The following is a 19,944-nucleotide window of genomic DNA, read 5'->3' on the forward strand; positions in this document are numbered from 1 at the left end:
AGATCTAATTTTAATACATTTAAAATGCCAACTGAGAGTTTATTGCTAATTCTTGCTGTCTGGCAGTGTTGTTTTGTATTTGTTGCAATAATACTTTGCTGCTGCTCATAGCCCCTACTCTTATTTGAATTATTCTATCTCTAGGAAAGTACTGTGCAATTTGCTACTTTTTAAACTGGTGCAATATGACTTTACACTAGTAAAAGTGCCATGTGGTTATGTTATTGTCATACAGACTGAGTGTATCCCAGGTTCATTTTCTGGTAAGTGGTAAGTTACCTGATCTCAGCTCAGGCAGCAACATTTTTATAAATTCATTCTCAGGATATGGGCATCACTGGCAAGGCAGCATTTACTGACCACACCAAGTCAACAACATTGCTGCGGTTCTGGATTCACGTGTAGGCCAGACCAGGTAAAGGCAGTCTGCTTTGTGTCAATAAGTCATACCAATTTTATAGGGCAAATGTGAATTAAGTCTGTGCAACTTTGGAGGGAGATTGACTCTCTGACGGAATTCAGGTAGCTGTGAAGGATTCAATAACAACAGGCCACGGAAGTCTGAAAGATTGGCTGCTGCTACTCCGCAATGTCGGTACGTTGTCTAGTGCTCCAAGACCAGTCCTCCTAATGTGTACATGAGCGATAGCCCACTGCTTTATCTTTCCAAGGTCCATTGTACTTTATTAGTTGCTGCATAACTCAATGCCCATGATATTAAGTTATCATAATAATTGTATGCCCGGAATGTGACAGGACCTTATTTTTCTATTTTGCTTTTCAAAAATTTTATTTTCCAACATATACAGTTTACACATTCTGCCAATTAGCTGCTTTGTGTATTCTTCCCAACACAAAAGCTTCTTGCCACCTTTTATAAGAACCTTAGACATGATAAGGTTCATGATAAGGTTTCACTTCATTACATGGAATTATGCAAGCTGTACAGTACATTAGTTAGGCCACCATTGGAATACTGTGTGCAATCTTGTCTCCCTGCTTTACGAAGGATTTTGTGAAACTTGAAAAGGTTCAGAAAAGACTTACACAGTTGTTGAGAGTGTGGTGTTGGAAAAGCACAGCAGGTCAGGCAGCATCTGAGGAGCAGGAGAATCGATGTTTCGGGCGTAAGCTTTCAGGCATCCTTCATTGGATGCTGCCTGACTTGCTGGGCTTTTCCAGTACCACACCCCTGACTCTGATCTCCAGCACCTGCAGTGCTCACTTTCTCTGTGTTGATTTCAACCCAACTGCAAAGCGTCTTCCAAGGATACCTACCTTGAAGATGTTCTCCTCCCCCAATTCCTGATGAAGGGCTTATACCCGAAACATCGATTCTCCTGCTCCCTAGATGCTGCCTTATCTGCTGTGCTTTTCCAGGACCACACTCTTGACTCTGATCTCCACCATCTGCAGTCCTCACTTTCTCCTTACACAGATGTTGCCAGGGCTGGAGCATTTGAGCACTGGGGAGAGGCTGAATAGGCAAGTGCAATTTTCCCTGGAACATTGGAGGTTGAGGGGTGACCTTATAGAGGTTTATAAAATCATGAGGGGCATGAATAGGGTAAATAGACAAAGTCTTTTCACAGGGTGGGGCGAGTCCAAAACAAGAGGGCATAGGTTTAAGGTGAGAGGGGAAAGATGAAAAAGGAACCTAAGGGGCAATTTTTTTACACAGAGGGTGGTGCGTGTATGGAATGAACAGCCAGAGGAAGTAGTGGAGACTGGTACAATTACAACATTTAAAAGGCATCTGGATGAGTTAATGAATAGGAAAGGTTTAGAAGGATATGGGCCAAATGCTGGCAAATGGGACTCAATTTATTTAGAATATCTGATCAGCATGGATGAGTCGGACCAATGGGTCTGTTTCCATGCTATATATATCTATGACTCTAAGTGAAGCAATTAGACTAGACAACATATCTCGAAATTGAATAAATAAAACCTAACTAATTGGCTTTCCTGTTATCTCTCTTTGGAAATTTTAAGGATTTTTAAGAAACACATTCTCTAATAGCAAGATGGGTGGCACTGTGGCCCAGTGGTTAGCACTGCTGCCTCAGAGTGTCAGGGACCCAGGTTCAATACCCGCCTCAGGCCACTGTCTGTGTGGAGTTTGCACATTCTCCCTGTGTCTGCGTGGGTTTCCTCCCACAGTCCAAAGATGTGCAGGTTAGGTGAATTGGCCATACTAAATTGCCCATGTTAGGTGCAGTAGTCAGGGGTAAATATAGGGTAGGGGGAATGGATCAGGGTGGGTTGCCCTTCGGAGGGTTGGTGTGGACTTGTTGGGCTGAAGGGCTTGTTTCCACACTGTAGGTAATCTAATCCAAGATGCCGGTGACACATTTCATAAGTGTCACTTTTGTTCTTAAGCTCTCCTTTGGAGCTGAGATTAATTCTGGAGTTGAGTAATAACAACTGGTATCTAAATAACACCTTAATGTAATAAAGTGTCTGAAGACACATCCCATAGAAGACAGAAGGGAAGGGAAGCATTATTGTGTATTGCTCACCATCAGGTTCAGTATGGAGCACTCAATAGAATGGTAATTTACAATTCTGTAAATTCCAGGCTATTCTCATCTACCCTCATCCAGTTCAGGTACTGGAGACTGTTGCATTATATATGGGCAAGGCTACAGTCTCATCAGCAGCAAGTATGCTTTTGTACTGAAAATATTTCAGTTCAGTAACAATTAGATATATAGTGACACAAACTCTTAACATAATGCAAACTCAGTGTGACATTTTCACCATCTGACTGAAGGGGTCATGCTGACATAACTGTTTTGACATAAACTCTTTCATTCTACTTGCTAATGTCACTAAAACTATGGCCAGGCACCAATTCGGAAGCTCTAGCATTGAAACTGAAAGTGGAACTTGAGCATTGTGTGATTGATGTGCTTATTAAAATGTGTATGATGTATCTCAGTCTTTTCCACTTTTCTGAGTGGAGATTGCAAATGTTGAAAGCTACTCCAAGTGTGGTCCTATAAATACTTTATTTTAGTAGGTAAACAGTAGAATAACATTCTATTGATAATCCCTGACACTTGCTTTGAATAAAATTTGTCTTAGTTTTGCCATACTACATAGAAAGATCCTATCTACAAGATTCTGTCGATATGAAAGAATCAATTTTCAGACCTTTCAGACATTATGAACACAATCTGTATTTTGAGATATCTGTGAAATTACTGTCAGACTAAAATACTGACTAAACTAAATGGTGTTTAAGGACCATATTCAATCCATCTGATAATCGTTTCTGAAATATACATTGAAAAACTCTCATCACTTCATAACAAAATAATATTCAATTAAATTACTGGTGCAATGATATTTAGAATAGGGTGATTGCTTTAAGTGCTCTATCATCAGCGGTTTATTCCTGAATGTGCAAAAATACAATGAATAATAAATACTTGTGAAATATTGGCAACTTCAAGTAAGTTATGAAATAGAAACAAAATACACAGCCAAGTTTGTTCGCATCTGAAAAGACCAATCTGCTTCTTTTCAGGCACTACTTCAGATTCCACCATTTGTCATTTTTCTGTTCACCTTAAATAAGTTATTTACCTTCTGAGAAATCAGTTTTTAAAATATCTAGAAATTAATTTAAAACTTCCACATGGCAACACTTTGCATACATACAGGTTCTGTTCATTGGCTCAGATTACAATTGTCACGCAATTAATATTCAACATAGACATTGGTTCATTATAAGGGTCAAAAAATGTGGCACTGGAAAAGCACAGCCGGTCAGGCAGCATCCGATGAGCAGGAGAGTCAATGTTTGGAGCATAAGCTCTTCATCATGAATGTGGGGGGAGATGGGGAGGGAGTGGTGAGGGATGTGGCAAGGAGGTTAAGATATAAATGGTGGTGTGGAGCTGGGGGAAGGTAGATGGGAATGCGATAGGTAAATCAAGGTGGAAGGTGATGGTGATAAGTCGAAGTGGAGGGTGGAGCAGATAGGTGGGAAGGAAGATGGACAGGTAAGACAGCTCAAGAAGGCAGCGCCGAATTGGACGGTTGGATCTAGGATAAGGTGGGGGGGTGGTGGTGAAGGGGAGATGAGGAAACAGGTGAAATTGGCATTAATTCCATGTGTTTGGAAGGCCCCAAGGTGGTAGATGAGGTGTTCTTCTCCAGGTGTTGGGTGGCTAGGATTTGGCAGTGTAGGACACCCAGGACTTGCACGTCCTTGGCAGAGCGGGAGGAGGAGTTAAAGTAGTCGGCCAAAGGGCGGTGGTGGTTGTTTAGTGCATGTGTCCCGGAGATGTTCTCTGAAACGTTCCGCAAGTTGGCGCCCTGTCTCTCCAGTGTAGAGGAGACCATAACGAGAGCAACGGACACAGTAGATGAGATGTTTGGAGGTGCAGGAAAATCTCTGCTGGATGTGGAAGGATCTTTGGGGCCTTGGATGGAGGTGAGGGGGGAGGTGTGGGCACAGGTTTTACACTTCTTGTGGTGGCAGGGGTAAATGCTGGGAGTGGAGGGTGGGTATGTGGGGAGTGTCACAGAGGGAATGGCCACTGTGGAATGCTGAAAGAGGTAGGGAGTGAAATATATCTCTGGTAGTGAGGTCTGACTGTAGGTGGCAGAAGATGATGCATTGTATCAGAGGTCAGTGGGGTGGAAGGTGAGGACTGGAGGGGGGGTGTGGAATGCTATCCTTGCTGCGGTTATGGGGGTGGGGTTCAAGGGTGGAGGTGCAGGAAGTGGAGGAGATGCACTGGAATGGGACGCACTGGAGGGCACTGTTGACCACGTTCATTATAAACAGATTATTTGGCTGCGCATAACTGTTCTTACACAAGCAGTCAGGTCTGCTGTCAAAGCCACTTTATGTAAAGGCTTCTCTCTCACACACTTTGAAAAATAGTTTAAGGGATCCACAAATCCAGTGTTCAAAAATTTTACTGCTCCCTGGTGAAATACGTTTTGACAAAAAAGAGCAGAAATGTAGAAAAAGCAAGTTATCATTCACACCCTTGAGCCTCCTCTGCCACTCAGTTAAATAACACTTAATCTGCATCTTTAACTTCATTTACCTACCTTGAACCCTTTATACCCTTGCATAACTAAAAAAACAACTACCCATCTCAATTTTGAAAGATTCAGTTAAACTACCTTCAACAACTCTTTGGCTAGGTACTACCAGATTTCCGTTATCCTTCAAAGAATTGTAAAAGTGCTTCCTGATATTACCCCTAAACTAATTCTAATTTTAAGGTGATGCTTTTTCTTTTCCCTCCTTCACTGTCAAAAGAAATAGTTTGTCATGATTGTCCCTAACAACTATTGTCCCATTTGCTCTCACTGTACCATCTATTAGTCAGTACTGGCCTGAAGGAATCTCTGCCGTAAGTTGGGGAGATTTGTCACTTTGACTGGTTGCTCATGCACAAAATGCACCATCAGGATGCAGCTAAAATTGAAGTGGTTATGTGAGACAAAACAGAAAATGATAGGAAGGGAGGACTGACCTTGTTTGAACCAGTTCAATGTGTCATTTGCTCATTGATTTACCTTCTGCTGTCGTGGCACAGAAATTGCTTGGAATTATTAAAAACAGAAAACGCTGGAAATATTCATCAGAACAGGCAGAATTTTTCATATTCAGGGACTCTGAAAAGCCTTAAATCTGTTATGGTTTCACAGGAGAGTCTTGCAAAGTTTGTCTCATGGTTTCTCTGCAACATTTCCTGTGTGAGATATTGGCTAGGGCACAGAGCATTGTAAACTGAGAATACATTCCACAGATCTAAACCCTACAGGCGTCTGAGGAGAAGAAATCAAATGGAATTCCCTGGTCATTGCTACAGTTCGCTCAATTCCAGCAGGACAATAGAGAGTGAGCAGCTACGTTACAGTATATTCAGTACAGTGACAGATGATTTTCACCAAATTCCTTGATGGAATTTCCACTCACTCTTTAACGGGGCTACAGGATCATTAAAATAACACATAATTTAACTGCACTTAACGATAATATTTGGAGATGTCTCACCATCTCCTACAGTGCTTCTTTGATTTTCTTTAAAATACGTTTAGAACTCTCAACTAATCGCTTGCACCACAGGGATCAACTGAAGATAATGAGCCAAAGTTTATTGTGGCAAAGTAATGATGGTTCCTTCAGTTGCTAGACCTGCTCTTAATCAGTTAATGGTGATGATAATTAAGACCGGGTGTAACTAACAGAAGGCACCGTTAACTGCTGATAAAGGTTGTATAAAATGGTGCAAAGCCCTTGACAAAACATCTGTTCTCATCCGAAATTGCTGCAGTATGCAACAAAAATTATGATGTATTATCATTGTTCTTATATTGAGAACATTTTTGAGCTAATATATTCATCATTATATAGCCCATAAATACTTTAAAAACTTCCCTCTTCACCAGAGAACTGCAGTCTGATAAGCAGATGGTAACATGAATTTTATATTCCAGGTTGAGCTGGTTTCAGAGTGGTTGAGAAACTCAGAAACAACACAATGAGCCTCATGTGCTAACTAGATTGTTCCAGCAGAGGGCGAGCCTCCCCTTTAGCATATTGGCCAGTACATCCATCACTGTTTGCTGTGTGGAAGTGACCATCCAGATGATCATGAATCTGAAATGTTCACTCTGTTTCTCTCACCACAGATGCTGCTAAAGCTGCTCAGCATTTTCTATTTATTTTTTAGTCCAGAAATTTTGACTAGGCTTCTTAACTACATGTTTATAACAGGTACCTAAGGTGGACAAAACCAGTATGACAGACAGGATAGACAGAATACACCACAAAAGTTCTGCCAGTGAGTTGAATCTGGTCAACAAGTAAAATTGGTGTTACATTCATTGTACAAGCTGGCATCTACACACATCATTGTTTCAGGCCACTGCGACACTCTGATTGCCAATTCAACACAGCATGTGCTGTACAGACGGCAATTGAAAATTTTTACAATGTTCTTATTCATTACTAGGTTGGCAGATATTGCCAACCTTTCAACAAGATCCTTAAAGGGACTGCCGGAGGATGTATGCCAAATAAATATGATTTATGTCTTTTATATTAGCACCTTAGTCCTTGTCACCCACACTCACTTCCCAAATTGGCTTCTCTAAAGCATTCCTCAAGCTGTCAGGAAAAGTGAACCAGCTAGTCCTGTAGCACACCCAGTGGCTGACTCTGGATTTGTTCAGATTTCCATACCTTGCCCATACAATCCTAAGGAGAAAGTGAGGTCTGCAGATGCTGGAGATCAGAGATGGAAATGTGTTGCTGGAAAAGCGCAGCAGGTCAGGCAGCATCTAGGGAACAGGAGAATCGACGTTTCGGGCATTAGCCCTTCTTCAGGAATGAGGGCTAATGCCCGAAACGTCGATTCTCCTGTTCCCTAGATGCTGCCTGACCTGCTGCGCTTTTCCAGCAACACATTTCCATACAATCCTAAGGACCAGCTTGTGATGGCTCTGCTGCTGACCTCATCGGGTACTTGAGAATGGGCTTGACCTAGTTCTGGTAGACCTAGTTTTTAGTCAAATGGATGGCACAGTGGCTCAGTGGTTAGCACTGCTGCCTCACAGCGCCAGGAACCTGGGTTTGATTCCAGCCTCAGGTGACTGTGAAGTTTGCATGTTGGACCCGTGTCTGCGTAGGTTTCCTCTGGGTCCTCTAGTTTCCCCCCAAAGTCCAAAGATGAGCAGATTAGATGGATTGGCCAAGATAACTTGCTTATAATGTCCACAGATGTGCAGACTATGTGGATTAGCCTGGGGAACTGTAGGGTTACAGAGATAAAAGAGGGGACTGGGTGTGGCGGGATGCTCTTCAGAGGCACAGTGTGAACTTAATTGGCCAAATGGGAATCTATGACTTCGCTTCCTGCTACCAGGATAGTTAATTTTTTTAAAAAATCCTCGTTCCAACATCATTTCCAATGTTTCTGCAAGCTAGTTAAATAACAAAAGCTGAATGTGAGATCAGAAAGTCCTTGAACTCTTCTCTGTGTTTAAACTCAGATATGCAATGGGAGATACCTTAGTGAGGAATGTTTCAATGTTTGAAGATGTCACTAATGAGATGCATGTGAACAACACAATAGAAACTATTGAATGCTTCAGGGACTCTTATCCAGAGTGAAGTGTGAAGTCCATTTACTTTCTCAAGTGATGAATCCCTCACAAGTAATTATGAGTTGCCATTTAGTGGAATTGTCCTTTGTGCTATCCTGACTGTACGCCACCATTTGCAAGTTCCCCTCCGAGACAGTGACCATCCTGACTTGGAAATATATTGCTTCAGTGTCGCTGGATCATAATCTTTTAATCCCCTCCCTAATAGTCTACCTACACCAAATGGGTTTTAGTGGCAGCTCACCACCACTTTTTCAAGGGCAATTAGGGACGGGTAAAAAAATGCTGGTCCAGCCAGCGATATTATACTCCATCACTGAAGAAAAAAATGTACTTATGCTTTAGTCATGTTTGAAATAAAAACTAATTTTACTCATTTACTTCAACAGCCTCACATCCTTTTTCCTCACATCCAATGTCTCATGACTTTTGACAATAGAAACAGAGGCCAATAATATCCCCAAAGCCCTGTGTTTTGAAATGAGAGATAAAGAAACTTTACTGAACCTCATTGCAAAGCACAAGAGTAATCTTCCTGGCAATAAGTGTAAGTTTGATTGCATAATAATCAGAAGGGTTCAAGATATACATTCCCCTGCAACAAGGGAGATAACAGACAGTCTGACACTCAGTTATGGAAGTCTATCAGACTCAAAATGGCTGTGGAAATAATCCTTCTGTCCATATTCAAATCCTTTCCCAGGAAGGACTGAATGGGACAACTGTGAAGGGAGCTGGCCGCAAGTTACTCCCCCTAAGGGGCATGAAGTAATGAAGTACTGTGACCCAACCTTGCAAGACCCTTCCTCCCCCACCCCCACCAATTTAACCAACAAATCACTCATGTCCTTCTGATAAATTGTCACTGAATACTTTTAACTGACATTTCATGTGCAGGACAATGGGAACAATTACAAAGTACCAGGCATTTTCCTGTGAGTTGCTTATGACAAACTACATCTGACTGCTGAATGAGTGAGTGAGTGAGTGAGTGAGTGAGTGAGTGAGTGAGTGAGTGAGTCTCAGCCAGGATGATGTAAGGTCCCAACATTTACCTTCAATATATGAAAGTTCAGGGGAGCAACATTGGCTATGATTTTCCTCATTACTATCTACAGACCCTAGCTCAAAGTGTTGGTGCTTATTTTAGTAGTCATCTAGTCGTACAGAATTTGAGGAAAACAGAAAAGTCACATTTTATTGATGATTTGCACTTTGCACTCATAAGGACAATTTGCAAAAAAAAACACCAAAATCAAAGAAAACTATTTAAAATGGATAAGAAGTGACTGCTGGTTGGTTAGCAAGTGAACTCTGATTAGTCAAGGAAGTCTCAAAGACTGTTCCCTGCCAATAATGACTGACAGGCTTAACTGTTAAGCTTTGCTTAAATTTAGAACTCTGGTCAAGACACGCTATGGCAAATGAACAGGAGAGTGGCTGTTACCTATTTTGTGATAAAATAGGCACAGATTGTATACATGTTCTTTCTGTATGCAATGAACAGAGCATTGAGTGCCAAACTACATTGTCAATCACAGTGTGGCATAATTGCATAATGTATTGGAATCTTCATATATTAATGCACAATTTTCCCTTCTATGCATACAGAAAGAACATGTATACAAATTTCACATGCTTTAATGCAAAATAGAGGACAGCAGTTCGACGTATCATTTCTCAGGTTTATGCCTTTAACAATCAGAATCCACCTGCCTTTTTAAAATTTAAACAATACTTGGTGGTTAACTGTCAGTCATTGGTGATTGGTACTATTTTCCATGGAAATGCCTCAACTACATACAGTCCACTTACCAACGAATCAGAATGCTCTTATTTTCTCAAAAAGTATTTTCTTTTTACTTGAATACTTCTTGCAAATTGTCCTGATTAAGGGCAAGACTAGAAACTTCAGCAAAATGGGTTAAATTTATTGTTGGATAAGGACAGAATCCAGATCAATAGTAGTTCCCCATGAGTGAAAACCCTTCTGTCATTACTGTCAAGGTTCATATACAAGCAATGACTTCTTGGGTGTGGAGTTAGAAGCTAACTGCTCATCATTCAGTCCAGTAGAGGTCAATGTCTTCCAGTGAGAAACAGCAGGAAGAAAACTTAGAAGAAACATTGTTTCCCAGTACCTTCTTTGATTGTTAATGGTAGAATTGCAGCATTTCTGATTCTAACACTAATAAATGCTCTATTAGGGCATAATACTCCTTTCAATGTAAGCACATCATACAAGACTACAGGCGAAAGCCACATTTAGAAACAGAACTATGTAAAACCTGGTCAACTGCAGGCTGCTATTGCATTGTCTTATCACAGTACTCCATACATATCCATCAATGAAAAAAACAGTGCTTGCAGCCTCGTGTCCTTTCATACTCAAAATACATTGTGCTTCTTGCAACTTCACATTATTACAGGACATTAAAAAAATGCAACTATCGGATATGAGAAAACATCAATGAGGGTGTTAGATTGATTCACAAACATTTCTTTGGAGCAGAATTGCTGTCTCCTGAAAAAAAATAAAACCAGTTTAGCCACCATAAACCTTTAAACAGGATTCTCAGTCGAGAACGCTCTGCTCCAAACTGATGTAACTTTTCAGTCCCTTTTTTTTTAAACAATTAGAGGTAACAACATTGCTCCACTTTTTCAAGAGCATCAAATACAAGTGCTTTCTCAAAGCACTTGCTTATTTCTCCTTTTCCACTTATAAAAGAGATTAAACCTAGTTTACACAACCAATATTTGCCCATTCTTTTCAAACATCATCAGGCAAAAAAACTAATGTACTCCAGAAAGGGAAGTGGTGTTTGTTCATCTCCTGTTATCTTTACAGTGCTGCAAGTTAGGTGAATGATCCTTTGTTTTTGTCAAACACTGAATAATAGAAGCCTGAAACTAGGCTCAACCTTTGTGAATACTTTGGGTCAGTTGGGGCTTCTTGCATTGGCCAGGAAAGGACCACATTTTTACATATAATGAATAGAAACTTCCTAGAGGTGTTGTTCAATAGTTGTTATAGTCTTGTAGAAGTCAATCTTTTCATTCCTCTTCGTTGAGCCAGGTTTGATGCCATTACAGGTTCTAGTCTTGGTGCCTGAGGTGTGCGGTTTAAAGCAAAGTACGTGGCAGCCATTGCACCCTGCAATAAGATTTAAAACAAAAATCGGTGAAGTGGACATTACAAGATACATTCCAACTGCTTGAGTACTAGACATAGTTTAATTGTCTCTCACCTCTTTTCCCTTATTTGGATATAAACTTTCCTACACAACACCCGTGTGACTGTTCTTAGTATGAAAGGCTAGACAGGAGTGTTGGCAGCTAGTAGACCTTAGAGTGCATCACAGTCAAAACAAATTAAAAGTACACATTGCAGTAATAGACAATGAATGTCGGTTAGAAATTAGATCTGTAACTAACCTATCCTTAGGTAAGTGGGATTTTAAGAAATAATTTAATAGAGGGTAAATATGCAGTTGGAGCGATATTTTTTATTCATTCATGGGATGTGGGTAATCCAGTGTTAGTGTCTGGTCCTAACTGGAGTCAACCATGGGTCTGGAGTCACATGTGGACTAGACCAGGTAAGAATGGTAGATTTCCTTCCCTAAAGGGCATTAATGAACAAGATCAGTCTTTTAAATGATGATCAACAGAGTCGCCAATTAGACCACTTTTTTAAAAAATTGAATTCACGTTTCACCTTTTGCCATGGTGGGATCTGACCACAATGTCTTCACAGGCTAACCTGAGGTCTGGAATACTGGCCCTGTGACTTTACTGCTATGCCACAATCTTCCCTTGGTTAATAAAATAGTTTTTTGGTTGCATCCAAGGGACAGAATTTAATAACAAAAATTGTAAAGCTCAACATACTGTTTAATGGTTGATTCAAATTGGCCTTTGAGCCACTATAAAAGAAATGCAGCAAATTGGAAGTGGGTAGCATTTACCCCACATTTGCTGCATACTTAGACTGAACAGGCTGGGGCTGTTTTCCCTGGAGCATTGGAGGCTGAGGGGTGACCTTATAGAGGTTTACAAAATTATGAGGGGCATGGATAGGATAAATAGACAAAATCTTTTCCCTGGGGTCATGGAGTCCAGAACTAGAGGGCATAGGTTTAGGGTGAGAGGGGAAAGATAAAAAAGAGACCTCAGGGGCAACTTTTTCACGCAGAGGGTGGTACGTGTATGGAATGAGCTGCCAGAGGATGTGGTGGAGGCTGGTACAATTGCAACATTTAAGAGGCATTTGGATGGGTATATGAATAGGAAGGGTTTGGAGGGATATGGGCCGGGTGCTGGCAGGTGGGACTAGATTGGGTTGGGATATCTGGTCGGCATGGACGGGTTGGACCGAAGGATCTGTTTCCATGCTGTACATCTCTATGACTCTATGACTCCAGCAGCATATTATATATGCAGCAAATGAAGAAGGAGCAAATGACATGCAACCCAGAGGAAGGGAGGAAATTGCAACTGAGATGGAAAGCCACTGATTTGTCTTATTGTTTAATTTTTGATTTTCTGCCACAACTTTGGTTAGGCTGTCAAAGGTAAATCCAGCTTTATATTTCCACAATTAAACTTGAATTGCATTTTTGTTTGTGAGGAAAATACATTAATTAATGAGGTTAAGTATAAAAGCAATCAGTGTTTATATAATGGTCCCTGGATTTTCCACTGGGGAAATTGTAGGGCCAAAGATGTGTCTCTTAATTTTTAGCTGTGTGCTATCATTATTCTCCATCCTAATTGTTTGGAAGAAATTCCCACATTTTCCTGGTTTTTGATATATTCCATTATTGTCGATCTAAAAGAGTAGATTCATCTAAAGAGTCATCAATCGATATAGAATAAAGAACTTCGGATGCTACAATTTTGACACAAAAACTGAAATTACTGGAGAAACTTAGTAAGTCTGACGGCATCTGTGGAAAGAAAGCAGAGTCAAAATATTGACTCCATTAACCTTTCTTCCAAACAGTTCAGAAAAAGGATCACGAGATTCAAAATGGTAGTTCTGCTTTCTCTGTCAGACCTTCTGATTTTCTCCAGCAAGTTTTGTTTTTGTTTCACCAATGAATATATTTACTTGAGTTCTTTTCTTATCAAAAACAGCCTAATTATATTTTTAACGCTGAACCAGGATTAAGCATCTTGGAAGAAATCCCATATTTTGGCACTTTCTAGTCAACTTGTATCAGAGATGTTATGACACTTTTCTGGAGCAGGATGAGACTTGAACCTAGGTTTCCCAGCTCAGAGGTAGGCACTGTGCCACAGCACCCCGAAATCACAGACTATATGAAGATTAAAGGGATTCCCTCCTCCGTTGGCTGTCAACAAACAATATGGAGTTTTTAGGAAGTCTTGACCTCTGACTGAAGTCAGAGAACAGTATGCTAAAAGGAAAACAAGTTTTAGTTTGTGGTGATATTATATTTCTCTGTCAGTGTTCTGAGCGGGATTCAGCAGATTATTTCTACATTTTTTACAAAAATGAAACCATGATCATCCACAAAATCATTTATGCACTGCTTCATGCACAGAGTAGAATTAAAATCATCCCTTGATAGCATTATATGACACTCATCATTGCATTCTCCATTTAGATGGATCAGATCTGAAATACCTTACCTCAATTTTCCGGTGACACCAAGAAAAGCAACTTTCCCAAACTCTTCAATCTTGACCTACAGCACCGCTGACTGTCACCAGTAAAGTCCTCTGTTACCTGGCAACTCTCATTACACAACGACACACATTGCTCTCTTCCTCAAAAATGAGGCAGCCAAGAGGTGAAGCTAACCTACCAATATTGCTGGACGTCCTTTGTTTATCCAAGAGTTGTTAACCTGTGTTGAAAACTGCATTTCCTGTGATTCCAAGTGAAAACACTTGCACTTATTACAGAAATTTTAAAGTCATGATCTTTCACCTCCACTGTATGTTATTGTGATTGATGACAGGAGTGAAATCTATCAACCAGTTGCAATGCACCACAATACAATGATTACATTGAACTTTCTTACTCACTGGTTTCCTGGGTCACTCCGACAATCAAAAATGGAAGCATTAAGCTGAACTGGACAAATCCAACAGGATAAATAATTGAGATGCTCCACACAGTCAGCAGCAGAAAACTGTGGGAATGAGGGCAGTGCTGCACACTCACTCAAAACGAAAGTCAGCAGTGAGAAGAATGAGGCGAGGTTGCTTGTTTCCAGCATGGTATGGCTGAGAGGAGGATTTCTTTCTGGTCCAACACCATCAGCCATGACAGCACCAAAACTCCTGTGGCTCATTTACTTTAATAAGCTCAACTGACCCTTAGTTATACTGAGTGGGGTGCCGGTTTCAATGCCCAATCCCCACCCTCTGTACTATAGGGTCAGTTTAGGGATAGATGAGAAGATGTACTAGCACTGGTTTGATTACATTTTCCCTGCTGGAAACAGGGGCATGTAATATCCCATCCCATCCTATATATTCCATCTCTTTCCAACTGCTTTTTTTTTAGTAATTACTTTTCCTTCTGGATGGTTTTGCCACATTAAACTTTTCTCACAAAACAACAACATGATTGTTCCACTGCCCATTTGGTGCAAGTACAAATTGAAAATAAATGAGTATTTATTGAATATTGAATATTGTCTAGGTTAGACTGTCACGATAAACCTATTTCACACTGTGCCTATGCTGCTGTAATACTAACACAGAAGGCTGGCATGATGTTCAGCATCTATCATGGCCACAGTGTCTCAGTTCTCTGATTTCTGCCATATCCTGAGGAGATGATGCTGAAGTGATAGATTGGAAGCGATTCAGAGTTCAACCTCAGGACTTCCTTGAGACTGGTTATGGAGTATAGAAAGAGGCTACAAATGGGGTCTTCAGTTCATTGCATTGATGATCATGAAAACTGTACAGACCACTACTTGGTGTTCTTTAAGACAAGTTGCTAATGGTCCTAAAAGAGTATTTTGGGTACTTTCATTCCTCAGTAAGAACACCTCCCTGCAGCCATGCAGAAGGGACTTCAGAATAGTGAGTACAGAAGATACAGAAGTAAAAGCCATGCCTACATGTAAACAAAGTGACTGGAACTTGCCTTGACTAAATGAGCATCATGTCTGCTGAGCTGATTCTGAGATAGAAATTCCCGATTCACTATCCAGGGATGTCGAAGGACCTGTGCAGCTGTGTGCCTTTGATGAGGATCTACATGCAGCAGTTTAGATACCATATCCTGCAGAAGAAATTTCAATATATTAGACAAACAACAACATTTATCTCCTTTGACCTGGTCTAAGTTTATCTGATTTAATTCCTGTGAAGAAACTTGAAATCTTTTGCCACATTAAAGGAGTAAGTTGTTTTGAAATTATATCATGTAAAACTCAAACAGATATACAGATTAACCTCTGCATAGCTTTGCTGCCAGCTATTTTGGTAAATGCACCTAATTATTTGAAAAGAATTTGTGCCTCTGTGGTATCTTCCACATTGTCAGTGCACCCCAAAGCCACTTATAGGCAACAAATTACTTTTTAAATATGCAGTAATAGAAACTTACATTTAGATCACATCTTTTATGTCGTGTGATGTTCCAAAGTACTTAATAGCCTCATTATCTAAATCTGACACCAAATCTCATAAAAGGATTTCAATACTGATAATTAGAAGTTTGATCAAAGATGTCATTTTTACAGAGACTTTGAAGTAAGGGGAGAAAGGTGGACAGTTTGAAGGAGGAAATTTAGCAGAAGAGAGATTCACAAGGAAGCTGCCCAGGCTGGAAGGTCTGTGTTACAAGAAATGATTGGATAGGCTGGGATTGTTTACTTGGAACAGTAAAGGTTGAGAAGAAACCTGATAGAAGTTAATAAGATAATGAGGCACATAGGATGAATAGGAAAGCTCTTTTCCCATTACTATAGAAGCCATAAGATATAGAAGGTTAAGAATAGAATTGAGGAGAAATATTTTTAACTACAGGGTGGTAGGAGCTTGGAACCCACTGCCTGAAAGGGTGGTTAAAATAGAAACCCATAACATGTAAGCAGTAGATTAAAAATATATTCACTTGCAATGCTATAATGCTCAGGTAAAGTTAAACTAGTGTAGTGAATCCTTTATTGACCAACATGAGTATGATGGGCTGGGTGGCCTTCTTCTGTACTACAAAGGTTAATGAGTCTATAAATTCCTTCAGGCTTCAGGCCTAGTCATAGTTTCATGTTGTTAGCACATTTCACCAAGATTTTAATAAGCAGCAAAAAGACAAATAAACAATTAACCTATTTTCAGTCATTGTGGGTAGTGATAAATTATGACCAAAATAGCTCCATGATTCTGAAGCTAAAGTAAGAACCTTGATTTTGCACCTCATCTGAAAGATGTCATTTTTGTCAATGTCTTGTTAAGGTTTGTTAATTTTATTGTTCAGGTTAAATGCAACAGGGTCGTAGATATTAGTTGTTTTTGAGGACATATAAATAATTTTGGGGGCTCTTGTGGCACAGTGAATCTGAGTCAGGAGACCTGGGCTCAAGTCCCAGCTGCTCTGGATGTCTATAGTAATATCGCTGAACAAACTGACATAGGAATATCTATAAATAATATGTCCAACCTTGTTGATGGATGAGAGTTGAAAAACTAATTAGGCCAATAAACTCTCTTTACAAAGAAAAGACATGTGTCTTCATTTGTCACTCACCAATTAGTTTTAAATATTTAACACCTTTGACAGTCTTGGTACTTCACTGAAGTGGCAGTCTAGAAAATGGTAAGAAATTTCTACAGAGGTCATGATGTTTAGTGCCATCAATTTGGCAGGAGAAAGGGTTGCCCCTATGCCAAAGCGATGTTGACTAATCAGAAGGATCACTATCAAACTTCCAACCCTCATACTTGAGTTTTGAATAGGGACTAAAGCCACAATCTCTGTCACGGAACAGCCTCCCTCCTGGCGATAGAGCCTTCGCTATGATCTTAGTACATCACAAGATGAGGTCTTGATCTCTAGTTTGTGCTGAGTATTTTATTTCAGTTAGTATAGTGGCTGCAATAGTATTCAATTAATCTTAACTTCCATTTAGGTAACTGATGGAATATTTCTGTTGGAAAGTAATTGGATCTAATTGTTGCACATGACCAAAGTTGAATTCAAAGTGATGCCATTAGAGACAGGAAATCAATGCTAGTTTTGTTAGTGACCTCTACATCCTGTAAATCTGTGACACAACAAAAATGAAATTAATTATTTCTAATTATGCTTCTCAAGCCAATCTTTCTAATGGGTATTTGGATGCAGTTAATTTCATAATATTTTTGGGGAATGCAAATAATAATGAATGTTGTGCTCCAGCTTGGGATGCTGAGAAAACTACAAGAGTAATTAAAAATATTTTAAGCAGAGAAACACTGGCTCTTGTGGAATCCTTGGAAACAGGATTCCATTTGTCAAATATATTTGGGGCAATTCCATATAAGGAATATCCTGAAAACATTTTGTCTTTGAACTTTGCATTGATAATTGTTCCTTGTAAGCTAACATTCACTGACCAAAAAGTACAAGTGAAAGAAATATTTAAGGATTAACTTTGCTATCATGAAACAAATGGAAATCTCCTAGATCAAATGGATTTATCCAAGTCATCAAGTATCTGACAGTTTTATGAAACAGACTGCTGAAGTCTAAACAATTGGGAATCCTAAAGGAGATGCATTTTGTAGTGTCTTGTAGAATGTCATAATGTCAATAGAGGACAGATGTGCCTTTTTTTTAAGAATTCAAAAGACCATATTTTTACCATAACATTGCAGCTACAAGGTTCACAGCTTAATTCAAAATGATTTTATGAAACAACAATCAAAGAACATGTATATTCTTAACTATGCTAACTTGAATATCCAACTGCATTAAAAATATTCAGGATACAATGAACACAGTTGCTTATTTTCTAAACTGAAATTTTTAACTTAAATTTCCTCCAAAGCCACTTGACTTACAGCCCAAAATTAATGTCAGATAGTTAGCAACTTAGCCTGAATACTGCTTTGAAGATTTTCTTATAGTTGACATTTCTTTGCATTTCTGCTTACTTTTGGCAAGTTTTTCTCCTTCAGACACCTCCTGGTAGACTCCCAAATCAGCAACAGGTCCTAATGAGCATCTGAAACAGGTCAGCATCCTCCTGGTAAACAACTCAGGTCAGCATCCTCCTGCTTCTCATATTCTCTTTCTCTTCTTGACCTGTGCTTTGTTGGCTTAGTTCCCTTTCTCTCTTTTTTTCTGTTAATTCCTCTTCTTTCAGACCATGGCTTTTTATGATCCAGCCATTCATATCTCTTGAGACACTTTCTTTTATTTCAACATTTGCCTCATGACCACTCCCTTTGGATTCCCACCATGAAACCTTTTATCATTTAAACACTCCATGCCTAGACATTAATTAAGACAGAGGGGTATCTTCCCTCAGAGGATTCTTCATCTCTACCATAGACAACAGAATATATTGGGGGTGGGGGTGGGGGGTGTAAGTGCTTGAGAGGATTGAAGATCACAATTAGACCAATCTTGACCATCTGAGTAGCACAGTAGGCTTGAGGAACAGAATGACTTTCTCCTGCTCTTTTTTCTCGTTTTCCTATGGGTTCATTGACCTTACCTTTTCCTTCCTTCTCAAACTTTCTGTTTCACTTGTTCAAAACCCATTACATTTCTAACTATACCGTGTTCTGCCAAAAAAGTCATTGAAGTGATTTTACTAATTTTATTTCTCTCTCCACAGATCCTGCCAGGTCAATTGAGTAGTTCAAGTACTTTCAGGTTTTATTTCAGATTTCTGCTGCACATTCCTTTGGGTATGTTGGGGTCATTCTCTTTGGATCAGAGGAAATCAGAGTTGTCAAAAATTAGGGGGATATAAAATAAAAAGATCAGGAAATAATAGAATTAAATAATTGGAGAAAAAGTCAGAGAAGTGTTAAGGAGAAATCTTTGTCTGCAGAGAATGCTGTGGATCAGGAACTCACTGCTTAGAAAGGGTGGACATTTAAAACATTTACATATGCCTTTAGATATTCTATAATCTGCAGAGCTTGGGCTAAATCCTAGAGAGTGAATTTAGGCTGGCTAGCTCTTTGTGGCTAGCTGAGAATGTTCTCCTGTGTTACAACTTTCTACAATTCTGAATTATAATTGTTCCATTTCTGTGGAAGAGATGGATTGGCATTCACGAACAATTATTACTCCATTAATATGATTGTTACACTATTAATTATTGGACAACTTTCTACAGTGAACTTAATGAACAATTAATATACAACATCTTGAAAATCGCAGGGGGGTTAAGTTGTTTCATGAAGCTATCAGCTCGAGATCAATGTTGATTGATCAGCAAGTTTCGCCAATACAAAATTCACAGGATATCTCTTGCTTTCTACACATTCTGCCGAATTTGCACATTAACAATATCGTGCATCATACAAGGTACCTTTTTTTTTCAATAACATTTCCCACAGTATTTGAAAAGCATGGCCTACCAATTTATCTGCTGGCCTACATTAGTGACACTCACCTTGGCAGCATCAGAAATTGTGTCCCAGTTTCCTCCACTGAGGGCATATTTCCCACTTCCAATGCGTGCTAGGATTTCTTCAGGAGTATCTTCAGGCCCATTCGCAAATGGCGTGAATCTAATTGTGAAGGACAAATTTCATTTGAACCTTTCGATTTCATTCACATTTTTATTTTATGGACATTGCTTA

The 19,944-nt window shown here is 39.6% G+C and overlaps 1 protein-coding gene across 5 annotated transcripts in view; it reads right to left on the minus strand.

The window, feature by feature from the left end:
* Window positions 1-7,440: 7,440 nt before the first annotated feature.
* The window catches only part of LOC122552908 (ribosomal protein S6 kinase alpha-2), a 438,338-nt gene continuing 425,834 nt past the window's right edge, over window positions 7,441-19,944 (minus strand). For all 5 annotated transcript variants that reach the window (XM_043696114.2, XM_043696123.2, XM_087991443.1 and 2 more), the window contains 3 exons: window positions 19,755-19,872; window positions 15,281-15,418; window positions 7,441-11,302 (listed from right to left, as the gene is read on the minus strand). In XM_043696114.2, coding sequence (XP_043552049.1) covers window positions 11,177-11,302; window positions 15,281-15,418; window positions 19,755-19,872 — 382 coding nt within the window. In that variant the 3' untranslated portion in view covers window positions 7,441-11,176. The remainder of the gene's footprint in view (window positions 11,303-15,280; window positions 15,419-19,754; window positions 19,873-19,944) is intronic.

Source organism: Chiloscyllium plagiosum, unplaced genomic scaffold, assembly GCF_037043375.1.
Source record: "Chiloscyllium plagiosum isolate Xiang-an unplaced genomic scaffold, Cpla_swu_hap1 HiC_scaffold_10, whole genome shotgun sequence".
In the NCBI taxonomy this organism is placed as follows: Eukaryota; Metazoa; Chordata; class Chondrichthyes; order Orectolobiformes; family Hemiscylliidae; genus Chiloscyllium; species Chiloscyllium plagiosum.